Source organism: Podarcis raffonei, chromosome 2 (assembly GCF_027172205.1).
Source record: "Podarcis raffonei isolate rPodRaf1 chromosome 2, rPodRaf1.pri, whole genome shotgun sequence".
Lineage (NCBI taxonomy): Eukaryota > Metazoa > Chordata > Lepidosauria > Squamata > Lacertidae > Podarcis > Podarcis raffonei.
In genome coordinates, this window is record NC_070603.1 from 62,781,585 (window position 1) to 62,803,842 (window position 22,258).

Below are 22,258 nucleotides of genomic sequence, written 5' to 3' on the forward strand. Positions count from 1 at the left end.
TTTTGGGACTACAATTCCCATCATCCCTGACCACCGGTCCTGTTAGCTAGGGATGATGGGAGTTTAGTCCCAAAACATCTGGAGGGCCAAGTTTGGGGATGCCTGCTGTAGAAGATCAAAGGGCCCTCCTGAATAATATAAAATGGAGCATGGTGGGGTACTAGAAGAGGGAAAGAATGGGAAACTGTACTCCTAGATAAGTTAACTTATCTTAGGATCCAACCTCAATTTTAGGCAGTTCGTCCTCTCTGCAGCAGCACCAGGCCTGCACTCCAACATTTCTCTGATTATTAGGGATATCCTATTCAATACCCTCCAACATTTATCTGATGAAAATAGGGACATCCTAAGGAAAAGCAGGACATTCCAGGATCAAATCAGAAACTGGGATGGCTTCTGCAAATCCAGGACTGTCCCTGGAAAATAGGGACACTTGGAGGGTCTACATCTCACGTTGTTTAAGAGGGCCTTCTTGACTTTTCAGAACAGCTTTCTGCGGAAGAGCAGGCATGCTGGCAGAAGGAAGGGACCTAAAACTTTCCTCCTGCAAACTTCTGTGTTAACTTTTAGTTCAAGGAACTAAGCCTTGAATTTACAGGAGAAGTATTAGATCAAAATCTGATACATGTACATACATTGAACAGAACTAGGTGGAAACATTCACTGGATTTGGGGGGGGGGGAGAGAACCACTTTCCACTGACAAGCGTATAATAAAATTCAATCTCAGAATAATTTTTTATGATTGACCTTTTATTGAGTCTTTTGTAATACAAAGCTTCAGCATTAGCAAATTATGAAAATAGAATGTACAAAACATATGCTTGTGTTACATGATCAAGAAATGATACATAAAAATAAGCCGCTCTCTCTCCAAAGCGATTAGTCAAAGTGTTTCTTCAATACCATTCAGTTCTGTGGGAAAGTAAAAGAGATTATCAGTAATATTTTATTGTTGCTGTTTAATGCACAAATGTTCAAAATAAATTATGAGCAGAATAAAAACAACTTGCTAGTGCTTTCAGTCAATGGGAAGGAAGGCCTAAAGCTATTCCTTTTTCACAAGTGGCAAATCCGTAGATATTACAGTTAAAATAGATGGTTCATAAAAATGGGAAATAAATTATGAACTCTAGCTACCACCTTGACCTCCACTCTAGGTTTAATTTATTTACTACACCTTTTGGGGGGGGGTAAAATAAAGAAAAATACTGTACGTGAACACAATATACAAATTCTCCCGCTTCCTATTATACTGTGTCATGTCCAAAATACAATCTCTGCATCTCCTCCACCCAAAAGATCAGAGATGGTGCGCTATGTGGGAAACTTGCACATCTTGTTCCAGCATGGCAAAGTAATGACTGAAAGTGGTTTTGGATATCTGTAGTATCCATTTATGCAAGCATCATTTTTACTTTTAATACAAAAATCTAGGAGGAACCTTCTAGTTTAATGCAACTATCACCAGTAGGAAATATTGTGTGAAATCCCTAAAAAAATATTCCAGTCTCTTTTTGGAAATATGAAAGTAGCCAACCAAAATGCTACATGAGTAAGTTGTAAGATTATTCCAGACCAGGGTGCTGGTGAACTAGTCAATTACTGTAAAATATGTAGCCTATATACCTCCTTCATGGGGCAGTGTGCGAGAGCAAGCTCTGTGTTCATGCTGCTCACCACATGTAGCTAGAACCATAATTTATTAATGTACATTTGCTTGCAAATATATGTTTGCTGCATAATTTGTCCTCCTTACTTGCAGCAGACTGATCACAGGACCAGGAGTTACTAAGTACTCATATGTTGGTGCACCCCTAGTTCACTCTAAATTCTCGTCCTTAAGCTCTCTCCTATACTGCACTTCTTGTAGAATGTACATCCTTGTTGGATCTTTATCTCCCTAAACAATCTTAGACCAGGCTATCTCAAGGATAGTTAGTTTCCATATAAACCTTTGAGATGTGCCTTGGAAGCCCTGCTCTCTGTGCCATTACCTCAGGCCATTAGGTTGGCGGACACAAGATTCAGTGGCTGTGTTTGCACAAATTCAGGCTTAATCTGTTTCATGCACTTGCTTCAGGTCACTTGTCTCTTCATGTGAGTAAGGAAACAAAGAATCTACAGTTAACCGTAACTTCTCCAGTTTGCAGGTAACAGGGAACTTTGGTTAACTCTGGTTTCCTGATTTGTTTCCCAGCTTGCACAAAGAAATAAATGAAGCGGGAGCAAAGAGGCTGTGCACAAATGCAGGAAACTCATGCACATCTTACTACACAAGCCAGCACTTGCTTGGTGATAACACTACGCTGGAATCAGGAATTCAAGAGACTCTGCTCTAAACATAAGCTAAAAAAAGTTTTCCTTTCAACAGCTATTTAAAAACATACAGCACTAAGCCTTAACTTGATTCTTCATTGATTGCTGCTTTTAAATTGTTATCAGGAATTGTTTTTAAATTTGTGTTTTAGTGATAAAAATTATTTGTTTTATTGTATTTTTCATTGTAAGCTGCTCTTGGTTCTCTGGGAGCAGAAGAAAAATATTAAATAAAAAATAGCATCCTTACTACTCTCTATGGCACTTCCCTTAAGCTTCCCTATTGGAATATAATTCCTAGACAAATAAATAACATTCAGTTATCTAAATCTGAACGGGCACTATCTAGGCTTGTTCACTCAAGTCCATATAGGAAATGATCCTTACAATTCTCCCTTAATGGTAGGCTTGCTAATATATACTTAACCAAACAAGGAGTGCATGCACGCATATCCACACACAAAATGAATAAAAAGCAGGAGTGCCAGAATACAAAGTAAAATTGAACGATAACGCATCTTACCCTTAAAAAATAAAAAAGTACCCTCCCCTTGGAAAACCTATCCTCAGATGTTCTAACAATCTGATACTGCAACTTAGTAAAAGAACGCTGTATTCTGGATGTTTCCCAAAACTCCTTCCTTCTAATTCTTCAACTCATCATTTCTTTACAATGCTGCTGTATGTGTAGGCACACTCACAATCTGAACATTTACTTACTCATTAGCATTTAAGCTAGCTGTGGCTTTGATGATCATGTAGCAAAGTGTAAGGGCACTCAGGAGGCCAAAGCTGGCAATAATAAACCATTCTTCTGTTGACAAAGGAAAGGGAGGAAATCACTCGTGGAAGAAGGCTTATGTCAAATCGATGGCAACTGCCCTCAAAGATCAGAAGCAGAAGACACTAATTCTACTCATGTGGGGCACCAGGAAGTGAAGCTCCAGAGGAAAGCAGAAGGCAAAGAAGGTACTAAATGGAGAAGGCCAGCAAACAAGGTTATGGGGAGAAGTGAGAAAAAGAGGAATGATACAATAATATTGATCACAGAGTCCAGACATTAATGATAAATGACTGATCAAAGTAAAATGCAAAATAAGGAAAGCATAAGCAAAATTTTTACCTGCAGTTAAGGAATAAGACTATCTCCAAATGAGACCTGTATTAAAAGAAATATGACAGCACACACACAGACCCTGTATCATCTCTTCCACTCCTTTATCCACAAATAAAGTGCTCTAGCACTTTTAAAAGGCAGAATTCAGCAGGGAGTCATTAATAATAAAAAATGAAATATAATTTTAGTCTAAAAAAATCACACAAAAGTACATCTTAATTTTTTTTAAAGGAATGTGATTGTTTTGGACATCATTTCTAACTAGGTGCATTCTTTGATTTTAATTTTTTGTGGCATAGGAATGTGTGCAATGTACACAAATTAAAATAAATCAGAAAAGTTTTCAGATGACAGTGCTTGAAATGTTGCATGAATTTCTTCTATCATGATCTCCATTTTAAATGACTGGAAAAGCAACAGGACTCAAGCCAAGTAAATATGCTTGTTTTTGAAGGTGTATGTATAGCTGTACATGTGTATTTCTCGCAACCAGCAGTATTTGTACACTGAGATTTAACCTATGTTAACTGCAAAGTTATGTGGTTATGAATATTAAATAAGTCTTTCCGGTCAATGAAAAAGAGTTGTCAATCCATTCTTAGATATGTTCTGGGCCTCCAAGAAATAATCAAAACCAACAACAACAGGATGGGTGCATTACGACTGCTCATTCTCAAGATGGTCAAAGTCACTATAAGATATATATCCCACTTTAAGATTATAGAACCAGGACTGTAGAAAGTATTCAATGGTAAGTCTCAATTTTCATGAGGGATATTTTACTGACAAATGAAATTCTTCACACATAGAAATATGATAACACTGCAAACCCAACTTCTGAGGGAATATAACAAAGCAAAACCTGCTGGCACTAATTCCATGCCTGAAGTTTTTAAATAAATGTGTGGGACGTATGGGGAATGTTAGGCGCAAACCCAGCTCTTTTGTCAAAATTGGCAGTCTCCCAAAATACAGAGTGGTAGTATATGTCACATTGGCCCAAACATTTCTCTTAGTTACTGGTCAAATAATATGCAAGTGCTTCTGCTCAGGTGTTCCCACATATCTCCAGGTTCCACCAATTCATTTATAGTGTATGAAAGACATTTAGTTAGTAAAACTTCACATAACCATCAAGTTTGCAAATAGAGGACTAAAAGAAACTTTCATCCTTATTTGTCGGAGTGCATACTGCATTTCCCCCATAAAATAGTTTTACCTGGTCTGTTAGGCAGCAGACCCATGCAGGGCGGGGCGGGGTAAGCAGATACACTTGCCCTAGGCCTCAGAGGACTAAGCTGGCCAGGGGCCCCAGCCAGGGACCGACTGCTTTTTTATTTGAGTTTATTCTAACAAGACTTCCACCTCAGGCCTCAGACAAGCTCTGCACAGGCCTGCTAGGCAGAAAGAAAGAAAAGCCATGTGTTGCTACTGATCATGAGGCAGACCAAACAATGCTTAGCACCAGGAAATATGAAAGTTCTACCCTTGATGAGTTGCAGCTGAATTGAACAAAGTAAGGACTACACCGTTTGTCTGGGGCTTGGACTGTGCAACAGAATCAGAAGTAAAATTCTTATCTATATATCCAGTAAGGGTTCTTTAGCTTTTAGGACCTGGTACTATGTCTTCTTTAAATCATACCCCAAACAGCTAGCTCAACACAGATCACTGTTCCAGAGTTCATTTAATGCAAGGTTGTGTTCACAGGTAGATTGTTGAATTGGTATACGTGATTTTCATAAACAATTGGCATATGTGATTTTCTGATGGCACTCAAACTATAAACCCAAAAATAATTATAAAAAGATGGCAGATATAATTGGAGCAATCTACTGAATTTCTAGATCCAGCCATTATGATTTGCAAACATAATTCACTGACGGGGAAAATTGTTAAAATACTTAACCATCTTAACTGTTAGCCATTTATATAATTGACTTGTATAATCTATTTTCTTACTTGGTAATTAATTTTGAAAAAGATTTTGCCCAAGCTATTTCCAAGTTCATTGTCTTGATGTTCAATATGAGTCTTTTTCACTGTCACTTAAAACTAATAGAAAACTTTCGTGCATGTTACAGTAATAGAGCATAAATCTGAAAGCAACATGAAACATACAATGCTCAAATTAAAACCAAACTTCACTTACTAGTTACAGCAATATTGATCTCTCCTGTTCTTGGAGTCAGCTCCCCATCCTGTGGAAACTGTGATATTCCAGAAGTACGCAGGGGCTCAAGAGTGAGTGAGGTGTCACTGGTAAGGTCACCAAGAACTGATCTCCTGTTGCCTAGTTGGCCTCTGGTGAGCCTTTCCATGTCAAAGGCCATATTGTCAGCACATGGCACATTTGTCTGTAAACACAGTGTTGGCAAGTTAATATATTTCCTTTTTGTAAGCTTCTGGCAAAATCATAAGAGATATTGTAAAATGTCTGCAGAAGGCTATCTGAGGGATGCACAAACATCCAATAGTGACCAATGATGAAATGTGATTTACAGGAAGAAGCAGTTACTGCTGAGCAGCAACCAGTTGGAACAGGGACTGTCAAGCAGTCAGCTACACATCCAAATCAAAGGATTCAGTAATCCCATCATAAGATGTTCTGATAGTGTCCAGATGATAAATTGTACAAAGAGCCAATTCCAAAAGTAATAGTGACAGGCAAATATACTTGAGAGGGGATAGTAGGTAGGTCTAAACACAATATACTAATGGGAAGGCAGACACCCAGGGCTTGCACAATGCTGAAACCAATCACTCTGTGCCTCTGCCACAGTCCTTTTACACCCACTACCAAGGATGCTTCCAATATTTAGAATTGGAACACTGCAATTTCATGCAAGAAAGGAAGAATGGCTAACACCCTGGAATTCTGGTCCTCTCGTACCTGACTTTACTGATTTATGATCATTTTGGAAAGGAAAGCTCTACATTCCTTACTGTTTAAATAAGACTTGACTCACCACAATTCCCAGAGCCTTCAAAATGTTCAGTTTACACATAGGACAAGTGCAGTGTTCACTGAGCCATGGATCCACACAGGTTTTGTGGAAAACATGTCTGAAAACAGAGCAGCACAACAAATGCTAGTTACTATTAATAACACCAGACATACTGGAGAGGTCATAATAAGAAAAAATATTAGGAATTTTGAACAATTTATTTTGGGAATTCGAATAAATTGGCAATCATCCTTGAGTTGGGTTTAATGCACAACTAACTCCTTAATTGGAAAGCTACATTTAGATCTTCTGAGAATGTATGGATTGCATATTTCACTTATAACTTCTGCTTGTGTTACATTTTTGTACAGAACATACCAATTTCAGGGGTTTTAAGTAACAGCCACACACATACCAAAATGTTATCTTCCATTTTAGTGTGTGTGCCTATAACAAGGAACATGGGAACTGAACTGGGTTATTTATACAGTTCAGTGCCTGTGTCCTTTGCTATATATTAAGATGACCACTCAAAAGATTCAGATAAAGACAGGAGGACACAGGGCAGAAGGAAGAATAAAAAACTTCAGGTGCATTTGTTAAAATTTTTTATAGAACAACAGCATGATGTCAAATCCTTGTAAGTTTTGGTATACTGAGAAAGTATATGGATCAGAAAAATAATACTTAAATAATTATGAAGGGAAGAAGTCAGGTAGTTTTATAAACTAAATACAGTAATACCAAATGGACTTAATAAGGGAAGTGAACGGATGCCAGATTTGTAGTAATCTGAGATCCAAGCTCATTGTAATTATGTAACATGTCTTGCCACTGTTAATTTCATCATGTATTAATATTCAAATACACTAAATACATTTTAGTCTAAGTCTTTACAGATTCCAGCATTTCTTATGTGCTCTGTAGTGAAAAAGAAAGCCCCTTTCCTTCTCACGTAGATACCACATACATTCCCATTGCTTCTGTCTCCTGCTTCCCAAAATAAAATGCCTTTCTGGGCAATAAAAGAAGTGGTGGCCACCACCCTACCTCTCCCTTTCCAGGCCACTGCACAAACTAGTTCAAACATCCTCCATGGCACTTTCAAGATTTCCTTCAAAGAGGAGGAACCAATTAGAGTAGAAGGGGGTGGGACTTTCCAGCTATAGGAAGTACTCTGCAATATGAAGGCCACACACAGGTCCCATCTTCATTCAGAGATCTGTTTGAGCGCCTTGGAAGTCACCAAGAAAATTCTTCATGGGTACCATGATTGTCTTATTTGACTACCACCACATCTATTCTCCTAATTCACAAACCACTTTCTTTTCAGGCTATACTAAGTATCTTTCACCACCCAGGCCTTTTTGGATAGTTCTCCCACACTACTCTAAGAAATTGTGTGCACACAAAAGTGCATAAAATTAATACACAGGTTCTAATGAGTTGAGTGAACCCAAGAGTGACAAAAAGGATAATGAAGCTAAGACATATATTTTCAAGGGTAAAACACTCTCAAAAAGGAAAGAGGAATTACTGGCTTACTTGCATGGAAGAATGCGGACAACATCATTCTGCTTGTAACTTTCAATGCAAACAGCACAATGATCGAAGTCTGGATCCGTTTCCTAAAATGAACAAAGTGAATATTCAACCAATCTCTAGAGCAGACAGTCACAGAAATCCTGTAGTAAGACACATGACCTGGTTTTGTGCTGGGACATGTTGGAGGTATGGTGGTACCATTCACATAACAAAAACTAACACAGAGATATCAACATTTTCAAAAGTCGGAGGTCCATGGTTTGGGGTTTGAGAAACAGGGGTTCTGCAGTACTTAGCTAATTGGGAACCACTATTCTAGAAGACTAAAGGGGACCCGCCCACCCTTTCTCATTTTTCCTCATGGTATTATACTCTTCCCTTTTCTACATATATACCAATGAAAACGAAAAACTGCAATACGGGTAAGGTGTTGGTATTCAGCTCCCTAAGCGTCAACACTTTTACCTGTATAAGGTTTAATGTTTTACTATGTTTTTATATATGCTGGAAGCCGCCCAGAGTGGCTGGGATCAACCCAGTCAGATGGGCCGGGTACAAACAAAAAACATTATCTACATCAGGGATGTCCAACCGGTTGACCGCGATCAACAGGTAAATCCCCGGATGTTCGCGGTTGATCGCTGGATCCTTATCGTTGGAAGTGAAAGAACTCTCCGCCCCCCTCAACAACACTGGCCTCCCCACCCCCACCCCCAAAAAAGCTCAACAACTTCTTTTGTGGAGGACTCCACAAACCAAAAGGATTGGGATAAATCGAGGGGGGGAAACAGACTTGCACAGATAAGCGTTAATACTTTTCTCCAGAAAAAATGTGACTAACATTTCATTTGTGTGACTATACCTTATCCCCTTTCTTCACTGTTCTTGTTGTCAATTTACCAACAGCTTTTTTTGCTGCATCTCCAAGTCGACGCTGAATAAAACACAGAGAGAGTTATTAGGTGTTGGAAAAACTGTGCTTCTTCCTCTTAAATCTCCTTTGGTTATATACTAAAATGGTGATTACAGCTTGTTCACTATACTCTGAAGAGTACCAGGTGCACAGTTCATGGCACTTTCAAAACTAAAGTCTCTTTGAGCCATAAACATCAAGCTCATATTTTATGGGAATCCCTTTTAGTTGCAAGCAAGAACGTCTACGCTTAAAGTGCAGATTCACCTTCAACAATATTATCCAAGGCAATTGAGAATGGCCAGCTGCCAAGTGATTCAATAGATTTCTGAGACAGGTCACTTTGAATAGAACAAGCTCACATTTCCTTGCTTCAGTAACCAGGACTCCCAACAGGAGGAGGATTAGGTTTATACAGTGAGGATCAAGCAATGTGTTAGCATTTTTGCTCTTTAAGCTACTGTAATTATGTTGTTATTTAGAAGAGTATGCTGTTACAGAGATGTTTCCTGATATCATCTTGTAGCTATTCTGGAAACACCTGAAACCAGAAATCTCCGATTTTTTTTAATTTCTCAAGTTTGTCAATAATATGTAAAGAGAGATTAAATTGTGTTAATCTTTGCTAGATGTATTTCTTTGCTTTATAGGGGGATAGATCCTGAGTGCCCTTTCAGCAAACAAAAAGGCACCTTCCATCTATGGAAAGGCTCCAAATACAATAAAGCTACCTATTAGAATGGGGAGGGGGGCCTTGCACCAATTTCCCCTTTCCCCTTCAGCCCTTTGCAGCATCTTCCATTCTGTTCCAAAGGGTGCCCAAACCTTCTAGATCAGCCTTTCAGGGGGCACAATGGAAGGAGGAATCAGCAATCAAAAGAATCATATTTCAAAGTAACATACGGAAAGGGCCAAATCAGAGGCCATTCCAATGTTTACATTCAACTGGACGCTTAGGATGATGAAATGGAGAAGGAACAAGTGGACCATTTGGAACATATTAATCCATTGTGCTAAATACTTTGGCCTGCTTCTGCTTGTTTGTGCCTCTGGATGTCTCCTACATTATTCAAGTATGTATCTTTTATTTTTCTCATTGTCCATTAAATATGAGAAAAATAGGAAGCTCATCAGCACTGTAAAGTCACATAGGCTATAAAGAGAAAAGCAAAAAGGTCCCCAAATCAAGTGTTTTCAGCATACTTCCACTCCTAAACATTGCCATATAATGGACAAGTTTCAACACATTAAAATCCAGCCAGCCCCTTGATAAGCCAATTGCAGGTCTCCTGCAACAAAAAGCTAAGTAAGACTGCCCTTTGTATGCTTCAATCAATACAGCAAACAAGCCAAACAGTCTCTTACTAATCCAATATTATATGGATGGTACTGTGGAGAGAACCATTTACACTCCAACTCATTTTAATGCAAAGTTGCTTACAAAATTAGAAGTACACTAAAAACAGAACAGCTGAAAGCCCAATTTAAAATAGTAAAACCAAAAGATCAACAGCAGCAGAACCTGCCCCAGTAGTAAACATCACAGGTATCATTTGAAAAGGTTTTAAATATTTCAGTCAGTCTCATAATGGGGTAATGGCCATCCCAAAATGGCAAAGAGAAGTGGGTATTGTTTATTAATTTCCATTACGTTTTCCCTAACCTAAGACACGGTAAAATTTCAAAGCTGGCTGTTTTAACTACATATTTGGTTCCATAATGACCAAAAAGTTCAATAGTTCTGCTCACTCAAGGCAGCGATGTAGAATATATACTTTGCCAACTACTGGCTGTGAGTACAGACCAAGCCCAGTCTATTGCTAAATGCTTTCTTTGATTCCAAAACACATGTGAGTTGTAAAATGCATTATTGGCATATCAAAGCAAGCTTCATGATATTTAACCTTTTTTCAGAAGCAGTAGTTTACTTCCAAACTATTGTGTGAAGTCAGCAACAGACTTAAAATGCACAGTTATCCTATCACTTAGCAGCTGTTCCCCCCCCTATATAAAATAGCTAAGCTTTTCCAATTGTGCTCTAGCTGTTGCTACCTCTTCATAAAATTTTAATAAGACAAGCCTTTTAAACCACATAAAAGTTTTATCAAGTTTCTCCTGACCTTTGTAAAATTCTGAAGGAAAAAGGTCTAAAGACTTTTACTTAAAGAGCAACTGTTCAGGTGTGGATTTTTGAAATCCAGAAATTGCTAATGTATAGGATTGCTACTTTGTCCAATCAGTTGCCTATCTGTTATTCTTTTCAACTGCCAAATACAAGATAGGTAAAAAAGAGAATTGTAACATTGTCAAAAGTCTGAAATACAAAAGTAATGAAGCCGCATAAACACACAGGTTATGAAGCAGAACAGAAAGTATCTCACAACCTCCTCTTTCCTGGGTGTTTCAAGTACAACAGGGCAAAGTGACTATGCTTATCTGATAAAAGGACGTTTTGGCTCCCGAACGCTGCAAACCCGGAAGTGAGTGTTCCAGTTTGCAAATGTTCTTTGGAACCCGAACATCTGATGCGGCTTCCGATTGAAGCCATGTCTTGGTTTCCAAACGTTTTGGAAGTTGAACAGACTTCCAGAACGGATTCCGTTTGACTTCCGAGGTACGACTGTACAGAGCATGGGTCGGCAAACTAAGGCCCGGGGGCTGGATCCGACTCAATTGCTTTCTGGATCTAGCCCACGGATGGTCTGGGAATCGCCGCGTGGATCGGCGTGGGGATTCTGATCATTCGGGCTGCGCCATTCCCCCCCATACATACCGCAGCGGCACCTCCTCCCTCCCTCCTCCTGGCTTCTCCCCGCCCTGCCTAGAGGAGGAAGTGGGCTGGGCTTTGTTGAGCCACGAGCACCATTTTAGCAGCCCCTCTCTGGAGCCAGCCATATCATGCCGTTCATTGTCCCTCCACTGCTGCCGCCAGCCCCTGCCACTCACAAGGCACAGGTAAGCAGCCACCAGGGCTCGTCCGGTGCTGTGGAGAAGAGAGGGAGAGTTGGGGGGGCTTTCCCCCCAAAATATAGTCCGGCTCCCCACAAGGTCTGAAGGACAGTGGACTGGCCCCTGGTACAGAGGATGGAATTCAAACTGAATGGAGAACCATTCCACTTGCACTGTGGGACTTCCCCTTCCTTTCCTCCCCCTACAACTCCCTGGAGAGTTGGGGGACTTGCTGGAGCAGATTTTCTGTTTCTGCAAGTGTTTGCCCCATGACCTGTCATTTACCAGTACAAAACAAATTAAAGTTGTGAGGAAAGAAAATAAAGAAATAAACCAGTGAGCAGGAAAAGATTTGGGGATGTTGGGAAACAGAGAAATGACAGATTCTTCTCTGAACCCCATCTTAGCTTCATCTCTATTTCACAAAAGCAGTTTTTCTTTCTCTCCTGTAACTTTTCTCTAGAATGCAGAAGAGAACTTTGCTTTTTTATTCCATTCTTACAGTTTATGGTAATTTTACACTGGGGTTTTTTTCTTTATTCATACCAGTTTTCCAAATACTTTTTGTACAGCTCCAATTAATCTTAATTACTTGTTTTGGGAAGCTTTTACTTCTCTGTTACTAGAATTGTTCCTTGTAATTGCTACACAGAACTGGGTTGTATTCAGTGAAATTTTACCCAGAGCAGACATACTCAAATGTACCTGGCTTAGTCATGTTCATTAATTTCAACAGTTCTACTCTGGGTAAAACTTAGTTGACTACTACCCTGTTTGGATTGGTAGCTATTTGCTATATCTTCTCTTTTCTTAGTATTTAGAACAAGTGCCTATACGGCTAAAACATAGCACAGCTTTTAGGTCATTTGGACTAGTGAATGTTTTAGAGGAACAAACAATAGAGTTGCATAACAGTTAAAAATTATTCGTTTTGCATGCCATCATGATTCTTTGTAAAGTTAATTTGAATTATGTTCCTCTGACTAAAGTTAAATATTAAACTAAAATTGCATATTCATATTCATTTTGTTTTCCATGAAATTATTATTTTCACATACTGTTCCTTATTTCCCCAATATGTATAATGTGCTGTTAATTTCTTCTGGATATTATTAAGATTGTAACTTATTCACTGGCCTTCTGCTGATGTATTTAAAACCAATATTTTGAAACAATGTCTAGCTTCTCAGGTCCTGTTTGGGCACTACCCTTTTGTTCCACTGGGGCAAATGAGACGTTAAAATGAAGGCCTCATTTCAAAATCCAGGCTGAGAAAAATCTTTGCCCTGCCTTGCAATAGGAAACAGTGAGCTACCGTTCAATCCAAAAAATTCTTCTTTTCCATAGCTCTGTAGACCTTGTTTTCAGAACCCCCAAATAAAGGCACACCTATATTCCCCCCAATGCAGTTTACCTACAATGAATGAGAAACACTGAATAGCTACACACACACACCATAAACAAGCAAGTCACTCAACAATTTATATTAGAATAGAATCTTGCTAACAATATTTGGCAATTTACAATGCTCCCAACTGGAGGAAAATGTCTGCATTTCAACTCCCGAATGGTTTATAGCATATTACACTGAAATTAATTCCTAACAAATGACACAATGCATTTCAGAAAAATGTTGAAGATCTAGTCTTCCATTACTTAAGACTCTCAGACATATGAAGATTGTCCGTATTTTTTAAAACCAGCGCATTATGGGAGTAGTGTTTCTAGGACTAAGGTGAAACAGTGAAGCTCCCTTGTTGTTTTTGCTACTGGATGATTCATGTTATTTAAGTAATCTTGTTATATTTTTGAAAAGTGGTTTTTTGTATGTTACTATATTTGCTATTGGTTTCTCATGTTATTATGAAATTATTTTTGCAGTACTTGTTTGAAATGTACTCCTGGTATTATTATTATTTTGTAAGCTGCTTTGAGCATGATTTTTTGTGGAAAGTGGCATACAAATAAAATGAATGAAAATGAAGGTTACAAACAGCAGCAGTTTAGTTATGTCATGCTTATTTATTTATTTATTTATTTGATTTGTATACCACCCTCAATAGATCTCAGGGCAGTTCATAAAATACAGTAGAAAAACAAGTAACTACTAATTATTTAAAAAACCCAGCAAAACAAGAACACACCCCTTTCCACAGACACATTTAAAAGGCTATAGAATATTGATAAGCCAAAGGCCTGGTTGAAGAGGAATGTTGCTCAAGAGATTTCTGGAATCCAGAGGAAACTTAAATAGCTTAGCTTACAAACTAAAACTAGAGGTAGTGATTGTGTTCACCAACAGAGAGAACAAAGTAATTCTTGAAGGCTGCCCTCAGTGATATTAGAACCAAGCAACTTAGTTTGGCTAACCCCAACACTGTAACGTACTGGTAATTCTCATTAACTGAATCCCACCTGCCTGGGATAACACTTTTGACCATTCCCAGTGATACCCGTGTGTCATAACCTGGGACCCAGGTGAATGTCATGACCTAAGGCAGATGTCAAGACCCTCAAGTCAGCACAGCACAGCATGCACTTATGCTCAAATCCTCTGTCACTATGCTTACACAACTGACCACAGCCTGCTAAGTGCCGAGTCTGCATAAACAGGTTCTCACAGGCACAACCACAACTTGTTGCCAAGCTACCGTATATGGAGATAAGAGCATATTTTGAACACACATAAAGATAGCCAGTTAGGATAGTTTAAGCGTTTGCCATTATTGCATATTTTTCTAAAACGCTATAAAAGCTCTGTGAACCCTTCGTTTGAGGGCCCAGTTTATTTTGGCAGTTATCCAACTGGGTCTCTTTATTCACACTGCAGCATGCAATAAATCTGAACTCTTTCCAAGCGCTGTATTTGTCTTCTTTTGGTGAGAAGAATCTGTGTTTTTATTTGTAGGTACCTCCTTTTTAGGTAACACCAGAATACTTCATTAAAAAAAGGAGGCAAAAAGTAACAGATCAGGAAAGTAGTTCAAAACAAGTTGAACATTCACCTAAGTTTAAGGGTTTTACAGGAAATAGCCCCATTCTCCCCTACTCCAGAAAGTATTACTTTTGTCTTAAAAATATATATGGGTCAACATTTAGTGCAGGCCCATTTATATTCCCTTTAATACTGTATAACTGCATATGATAAAGACCTTCTGCAAAATACCAAAATATATTTTTATCACAGTATGAAACAGCTCACATGTTGCATGCATTAACTTTACAATTTAATTACAAGGGAAAATTAATATCCCACCCTTCCATTGTAGTCATAGCACTCAGGATGGTGTATAGTAGTGAAAAGCAGTTACAAAAACATGAAGAATCAAAAGATAGTTACCTGGTTCCGATCACGTGCACTTGTATATCTGATCTTTTGGATGAAGTAAAATATTAACCATGCTGAAGAAATTATCATCAAAACTATGAACGATATTGATACAAAGACAAGAGAACCACGGCTAAAGTTTTTGTTTGGATAGCGGGTTCCAACTGCTATTGCAATAATGACAGACATATTTTTCTCCAAGTAATTCAGAATCTCCTTAACCTTCAATTCTGTGATCATGACAGTGACAATGTCTCCAGTTCCTATCAAAAGAATAAGCAGAAGAAAACAATGAATCAACATCTGACATAACATGTATGTTTATTAAGAAGCAAATCATTTGGCTGTACATATATACATTTAAACAAACTGTTAGGTATCAAAAAGCTGATCCCGAATTGTGAAAAACAGTATGAGATTAGCAACCTCAAATTTTAGAAAATTAGGAAAGCAACATTACTTTGCAAACACTTTTTTACATGCACATCTCTTAACCAACATTTGTTCAAAATGATTTAATTTCAAAACAACACATATATGAACTATTCATACTGATATCTACCAAGAACAAAGCAGTGAGACAAAAAAAGCACCTATATTCCTCCTAAATATAGCAGTTTAGTTCTGAGGCTAAAGGAAACTCAAAAACATTGAAAAGAATTGGCCAAGCTATACCTTCACCCTTGAGTAAATGAAAAGATAATCATATTCCTTCCTGAGTGACCTAGAAAGTAATGAATGCTCCACTGAGCCAAGTATACAGGATAATATCCAACTAAGCAACTAAGTCATACTCAGAGTTAATCTCATGAAATTAATGGTCAACAATTTTCCACTGATATAAATGAGTGAACTCCAATCATAACCAACATTGGATATAATACACAATCACTAGCTAGCTAAAGATTTAGTGATGGTTTTTGGTTTTCACTCAATCCAAGAAACAGAACTGAAGGTCCCAGAGTAAAATTCAATAAAACCATCCAGCAGCAATAAAAAAAATGCAATTTTAATGGTAGAGCTTATTGGGCAAATTGAGAAAGGAAACTTAAAATACTGTTGTATATATATCTCCTGTGTAGAGCATATCTCTGCCTAACAGATACTGGGTGAAAACACTGGACAACTCTGCCACACCCGATTGTGAGCTATAGGAGCATTTTCTTTGATGCTGGAGACAGAATGATGTACTCAAACAATTGGTCTGTCACAATTCTCTTGCTGCTTATCTACTCTAATCTTAATTTTTTAACAATTGCCACATATAACCTAGCAACTATATTTTTCTCCCTTACACAAGTCCAGGTAACAATAATTTAGAAGGCAACCATGGGAACTAATAAGTATTTGATACTTTTCTGTAGATGCTTTAATGTAGCATTCAGAGACTATGAACTTGAATATAATGCATCTGGTCACAGGTCCATCTAGCCAGTAATGTCTATTTTATGCATTCATGTTTTTTGAGAAGCCCACAGAGTACAAAAACAACAGCCCTCTCCCATTATTACAACACCAGCAATTGGTGTTCAGGTACATGCTGGCTCTGAATCTGAAGGTTTGCCCAGAGCTAAAAACATATCACCAGAAGCAAATAGCCTACTTGAATGTTGTCCACTACTGGATGCCAACTATTCTATATTTTATTGCATTTTGCAGTGGAAAAGCTCCTAGCATTTATTGTCTACTCGACTACCCCTATTACATTAAGGCAACTAAGATCAGCCAGTGAGGGGCAAACAAGCAGGTTTAGAAAGAAGCAGACCAGGGCTGAAGGTTACAGCAAATCCAATGGATACCTCAATGCCAGCTCCCAGGGAACAACAGGAGAGGACTAACTAAAAATTAGATTAAAAGTATATGCAACTAATACTTGGCTGAGCAAGATTTCCAGCATTAACCTATGTCTAGGGAGAATGCAACTGAAGATTTCCCTTTGTCAGAGAAATAGTATACTATCATAGTTCAACAGCGCAATATGGGCTCCAAGTCTTGTATTTTCAGATACTATGCTAATGGAAAGCTGTCATGAAGGGTTTCTATAGATCATGTATGTTTTGTAGAATATTTGAGCACAGCTAATACAATCATGCAAATATGCGTTGGAAGGGATTGTTGCACAAACCATATTCCATATACTTATCTTTCTTCCCATCTAGTTTCTGTTACAGGCATTAAACTAAGCACATTATTTTCTTCTCTGTCACAAATAAAGTAGACATGGCAATATGCTATGGTCATGCAGCTAGTGGAGACTGCCAGTCTCAGCACTTTATCCAGCACTTTTATAAATCAAAGAATGAATGACCAACTTCCACGCTTGATAATCACAAAAAAGACAAAATGCTGTTAACTATCCACCATGATGTATCTGAACATGTCTAAAAACAAATCACAAATACCTTTAAAAAGTCTTACAACATAAGAGAAATAAGAAAAAAATGAGGAGAAAGGAATAACTGGTATCTTAGCTTTTACCTGGATGAGTCATGGTGACAGGCTCCTCACTTGACATATTATTGTAAATTACCACAGCTGAAGCATTATGTAAAGCTGCCCGCAGGATTTTTTGTTTAAAGGTGCAATTTCCTCGCTGCAGTAGGGCAACCCACTGCTTGTTTGTAGGAACTGGAAACCGAGTTCGTGGATCACAGCCTAAACGATCTGAAACTAAAAAAAGGAAAGAGATGTCAGTTAAAGTTTGTTGATAAAAATATCTAAAAAGCAGTTCACTGGCTAAAATGATTCTCTAGTTATGAGACCAGAACAATTTGCACAACCCAAAGCAATTTTAAGCTAAATAATAATCTGTAAGTGTTAACCATATTTGATCATTATGATCATTACACTTAAGGATTTTTTTCAGTTCCAGAATACCTACTAGTGAATATTTTCAATACCTGGTCAGAGGAATGGCAAAACGTTAGGATAAATTTGTTCATGTACCGCTGTCATCTTAAGTTGCCCAAAATTTATGTATATATTTAGAATTTAGAATGGAGATTTGGAAGCGACTCAAAAGGCCATCTTGTCCAACCCCTACCTGGAATATCGGAATCACAGATGGCCATCCAACCTCTATTTAAAAATCTCTAATTGCTTGGTACTCCAATTGCTTGGTATAGGGACACGGGTGGCGCTGTGGTCTAAACGACTGAGCCTGGGGCTTGCCGATTGGCAGGTCGGCAGTTTGAATCGCCGAAACAGGGTGAGCGCCCGTTGCTCAGTCCCAGCTCCTGCCAACCTAGCAGTTCGAAAGCACGTCAAAGTGCAAGTAGATAAATAGGTACCACTCCGACGGGAAGGTAAATGGCATTTCCGTGTGCTGCTCTGGTTTCGCCAGAAGCGGCTTAGTCATGCTGGCCACATGACCTGAAAAAACTGTCTGTGGACAGACGTCAGCTCCCTCGGCCAGTAAAGCGAGATGAGCGCCGCAACCCCAGAGTTGTTTGTGACTGGATTTAACTGTCAGGGGTCCTTTACCTTTAACCAATTGCTTGATACTTGGGAGACAGTCCTATTGTAAAAGCTGGCTTATAAACTAATATGCAGTATAGAGAACAGAGCAAAAAAAGATTTTATTTGCTATAGTTTGGTATGATTTTATTAACTATATCAATGATTAAAAAAAATGAGAAAGACCCCCCCCCCCAAATGTATACAACTTGATATGGCAAATTTAGTAAGATGTAATGGTCAATCTTTATGGTAGCTTTGAATCAGTACAATGTCTAATTGTGCCTCTACATGTATCAGAAAGGCAAACAGGCTGGCAATCTCTGTCCTCTTCATAGCTTCTCATAGAATTTTCCAATATTTACTGGAACTAAGGGATACTACCATACACCTTGAGTGCCAGACACATCAATCAGCATTGTAAAGGACACAGACAACCATGTCAGCAAGTTTAATTGTCAATAGTTGTCCATTATCATCTGTCATCTATGATCAGTTATTTAGAATCCATTTCTAATGTATATTTTTCTCAAGCTGAGGACTCTGAATATATATGCTGGAAAGTCTCCATGGCATAATGAAAAGCAATTTAAGAGTAATTTCAAGCTTATACAAATCACTTATTTAAAAATATGTGATCTGAAGTCATTTATGTCATTTCACAATCGTACAAAAGGTTACTATATAAAATGTTTTCTCTTTTCAATAAAGTGCCAAATTCCATCAACCTAGTCTATTTCAAATTCAAGTACCTTCTCTGTACTGACAACCATCCTCTACCTTAGCTCACTCACAATGAATTCTGAACTTCTTGGGTGCAGTGAAATTGCTATGCTTTCCAGTTTTTCAAGCTGCCACATTCAAAGATCATCTGGCTCAGAACATTTAGAGCTAAGCCACTTAAACTTAATTATTATTTAGAATCTGGTCTAACATTGCATGCAAAACTGCTATCTAAGGTCTTGTCTTTCAAGTTGGTTAATTCTTTTTTTAATTCAGTGTTCAATGCCTACAGCACAGGTGATGCTGTAATACTCAAGTACTCAACAAGTTGCTGTAATACTCTAATACTCAACAAGTAGTGGATTATTTGGAGAAACTGGTCTGTCCCACAAAACATGCAGAAAATGGGATTTCACCATCCTATTAAGTATCCTTCCTAGTTCTTCCAAGAGCTTGCAATGAAGTATGCAACTGCTTATTTTCTGGTAGCTATTGTACCTGCTAAAGCAAAATCTTCTGCATTTTCTATGTGTTATGTGTGAGAAACGTTTGAGGTTACACCTGGCAAACTTGCATAGTTGTGCTAATTAGAGAAAAATAGAAATCCCCAGGTGTCATCTTTTGAGCTACAGGAAATAAAGACTTGGCAGAAAAGCATGTAAGCTGAAGCAAAACTGTGTTCAGACAGTTGCAATTTATTTTGTGGGGGGAAGTAATTTCAGTCCACAGAATTTTGGAGCATAATCCACTCCAAAGGAGAATCTAAATCCCAAAGCAGTACAGTACTCTGTATAACACTGCAACATCTTGGTTACCAGCTAGCAGACAGTGCTGATCAGATGTTTCTTGTTACAGATGGCTCTCTTGACCTTTACCACTCTGGAAATATCCACACCTGAGATGTACACATTATATAAATTTCAGGGGTGGAGGGAATCAAACATGCCTCTAACTGAATTGCAGGTGCACTTTTCTGCAAACAAGTTTCCCTGAAACACCTTTCCTTGACTACTTAAATACAGAATCATCCAGCCCATGTGACAATCTGTATCACTTCAGATTACAAATGGATGGATGAAATGGTGAAAGCTCACATATTACAAAACTGCACAAATGGGTTGGTAAAGAATGTTGGTCACCAATGAAAGTAACCTGTCAGTGAAATGAAGGAAGATGACAATTCCCTTCCCCACTACAGGTCCCATGCAATCATCTGTTTGAGGATCCCTAATCCCCGGAAGCAGATGGGGGGCAGCAGAGAGCTATGAGAGGGAGGAGAATTCCCCCCCCCCATTGCCTTCCTTCCTCATTCTGCTAGCAGATTCCTTCTGGAGTTCTAATCATCCATGGAGCTCAATGGGTGACCTTGCACCAGTCACTGTTTCTCAACCCTATCTCACAAGGTTGTGAGGAGAAAAAGGGGAGAGGAAGAACCTTATACATCACTATGAGCTTCTTGGAGGAAAGGTGGGATATAAATGCAATAAACAAAATAAACATCTAATCTGAGTTGATATAACTGAAGTTTGGTACAGATATTTTTTAAAAATAAACAAGCTAGTAAACACTGGTTTGGTCATGTCCACACAATGAAAGATGGCAGGATCCCAAGGACATGCTCTACTGGGAGCTGGCTTCAAGCACCAGGCCTGCATTACAAGAACCAACTCTGCATTACAAAGATGACTGCAAATGTGACATAAAGGCTGGTAACATCAACCCTGCTGTGTGGGAATCCCTTGCATATAACAACAGTGCCTGGAGACAGTCAGTCAGGTTGTGTATCCACAGCAGTGACCAGAGGAGGAATAGGACCGCTGAGAGGAGCACAGAGAGAAGAAACGCCATGGGGCATCAGCCTCAGCACAACTGGGTGCCTTCATCTGCCTCAGCTGCAACAAAACACATCTCATCCATACCAGTGTCTCTACAGCCACAGCAGGTGCTGTAACTCTTCAACAATTTGACTTCACCCCCAAAAGTGCACTCCTCCACTGTCCCCTCAGACAGACAGATGCTGTACACCAAAAGAAGTAAACTCCTGATATAATGGATTCAATGTAGGCATTTCCTTAACACAGCAATGTTGTTCAATTTTAAGCTTATTTGGAAGTACAGTACTGTAAAACTGTTGCAATGGAACTTATTTCAGAGTTGGTTGTATTGCATGGAAGTATTAGTTTACTCACTATCTTTCGAAAAAGAGAAACCAGGCGGACCATAAATGTGCAAACATCCCATTATCACAATGGATTTAAAAGGTCATATTTTGTTGCAGGTCCACTTGTGTTGCAAAAATGCTGTATCAGTATAAAGAGAAAAGACAGAAATAGCACTAACACCTAGCAGCATACATTGCTTTCCCCTCACAATTACAATATCAAATTAACAATTTCATGTAAACATTCAGGTTAATTCCCTGATGAATATATTTTGTTTCCTCTCATTCTCAGTTTTACCACAAAACTGGGGACATGTATTAGATTTAACGGAATGTGTGTTCTCTGGGAAAAAAATGTTTTTGAGAAGTCATTCCAATTTTACAGGAATGTCTCAAAAATGTTGATTGTTGTAAGCCAAGGATAAGGAACCTGTGCCTCTACTGATGTTCTTGGACTACCATCAGCACTAGCCAGGATGACCAATCATCAGGTAATAAAGGAAATAAAAGAGCTGGGAGTCCAATAGGCTTCCCATCTTGACTGAAATTCTTCCGACAGATGCAACACAGATTATGGCCTTTCCCCTCAGTTATCAGTTTCAGCAGTCACCCAAGTTCTGCCTACAACTGAAATTTACTGAGGAATACGGAAGTACAATTTGCTTAATTCAAAGAGGAAGCAGCAGTGACTGCTCAGCAGTTATTTGCTTATAGTTAACAAATTAGCATTGTGCAACAACTTACTCTTTTCCTCTCCAAAGTGCTTGAACTGAAATAAATGCTTATAACATCCACCTGCT

At 38.6% G+C, this 22,258-nt stretch overlaps 1 protein-coding gene across 2 annotated transcripts in view; it reads right to left on the reverse strand.

Annotated features, from left to right (window-relative positions):
- Positions 1-22,258, reverse strand: part of RNF130 (ring finger protein 130) — a 40,851-nt gene that overhangs the window by 13,070 nt on the left and 5,523 nt on the right. Inside the window, exons 2-9 of one of the 2 annotated variants that reach the window (XM_053376994.1) lie at positions 17,597-17,788; positions 15,131-15,381; positions 8,791-8,862; positions 7,929-8,011; positions 6,405-6,501; positions 5,588-5,792; positions 3,039-3,132; positions 732-914 (exon numbers count right to left, since the gene is read on the reverse strand). In XM_053376994.1, the coding sequence (XP_053232969.1) occupies positions 899-914; positions 3,039-3,132; positions 5,588-5,792; positions 6,405-6,501; positions 7,929-8,011; positions 8,791-8,862; positions 15,131-15,381; positions 17,597-17,788 (1,010 nt within the window). In that variant the 3' untranslated portion in view covers positions 732-898. Of the gene's footprint in view, positions 1-731; positions 915-3,038; positions 3,133-5,587; positions 5,793-6,404; positions 6,502-7,928; positions 8,012-8,790; positions 8,863-15,130; positions 15,382-17,596; positions 17,789-22,258 lie in introns of those variants that run through there. The other variant, XM_053376995.1, reaches the window with a different exon arrangement.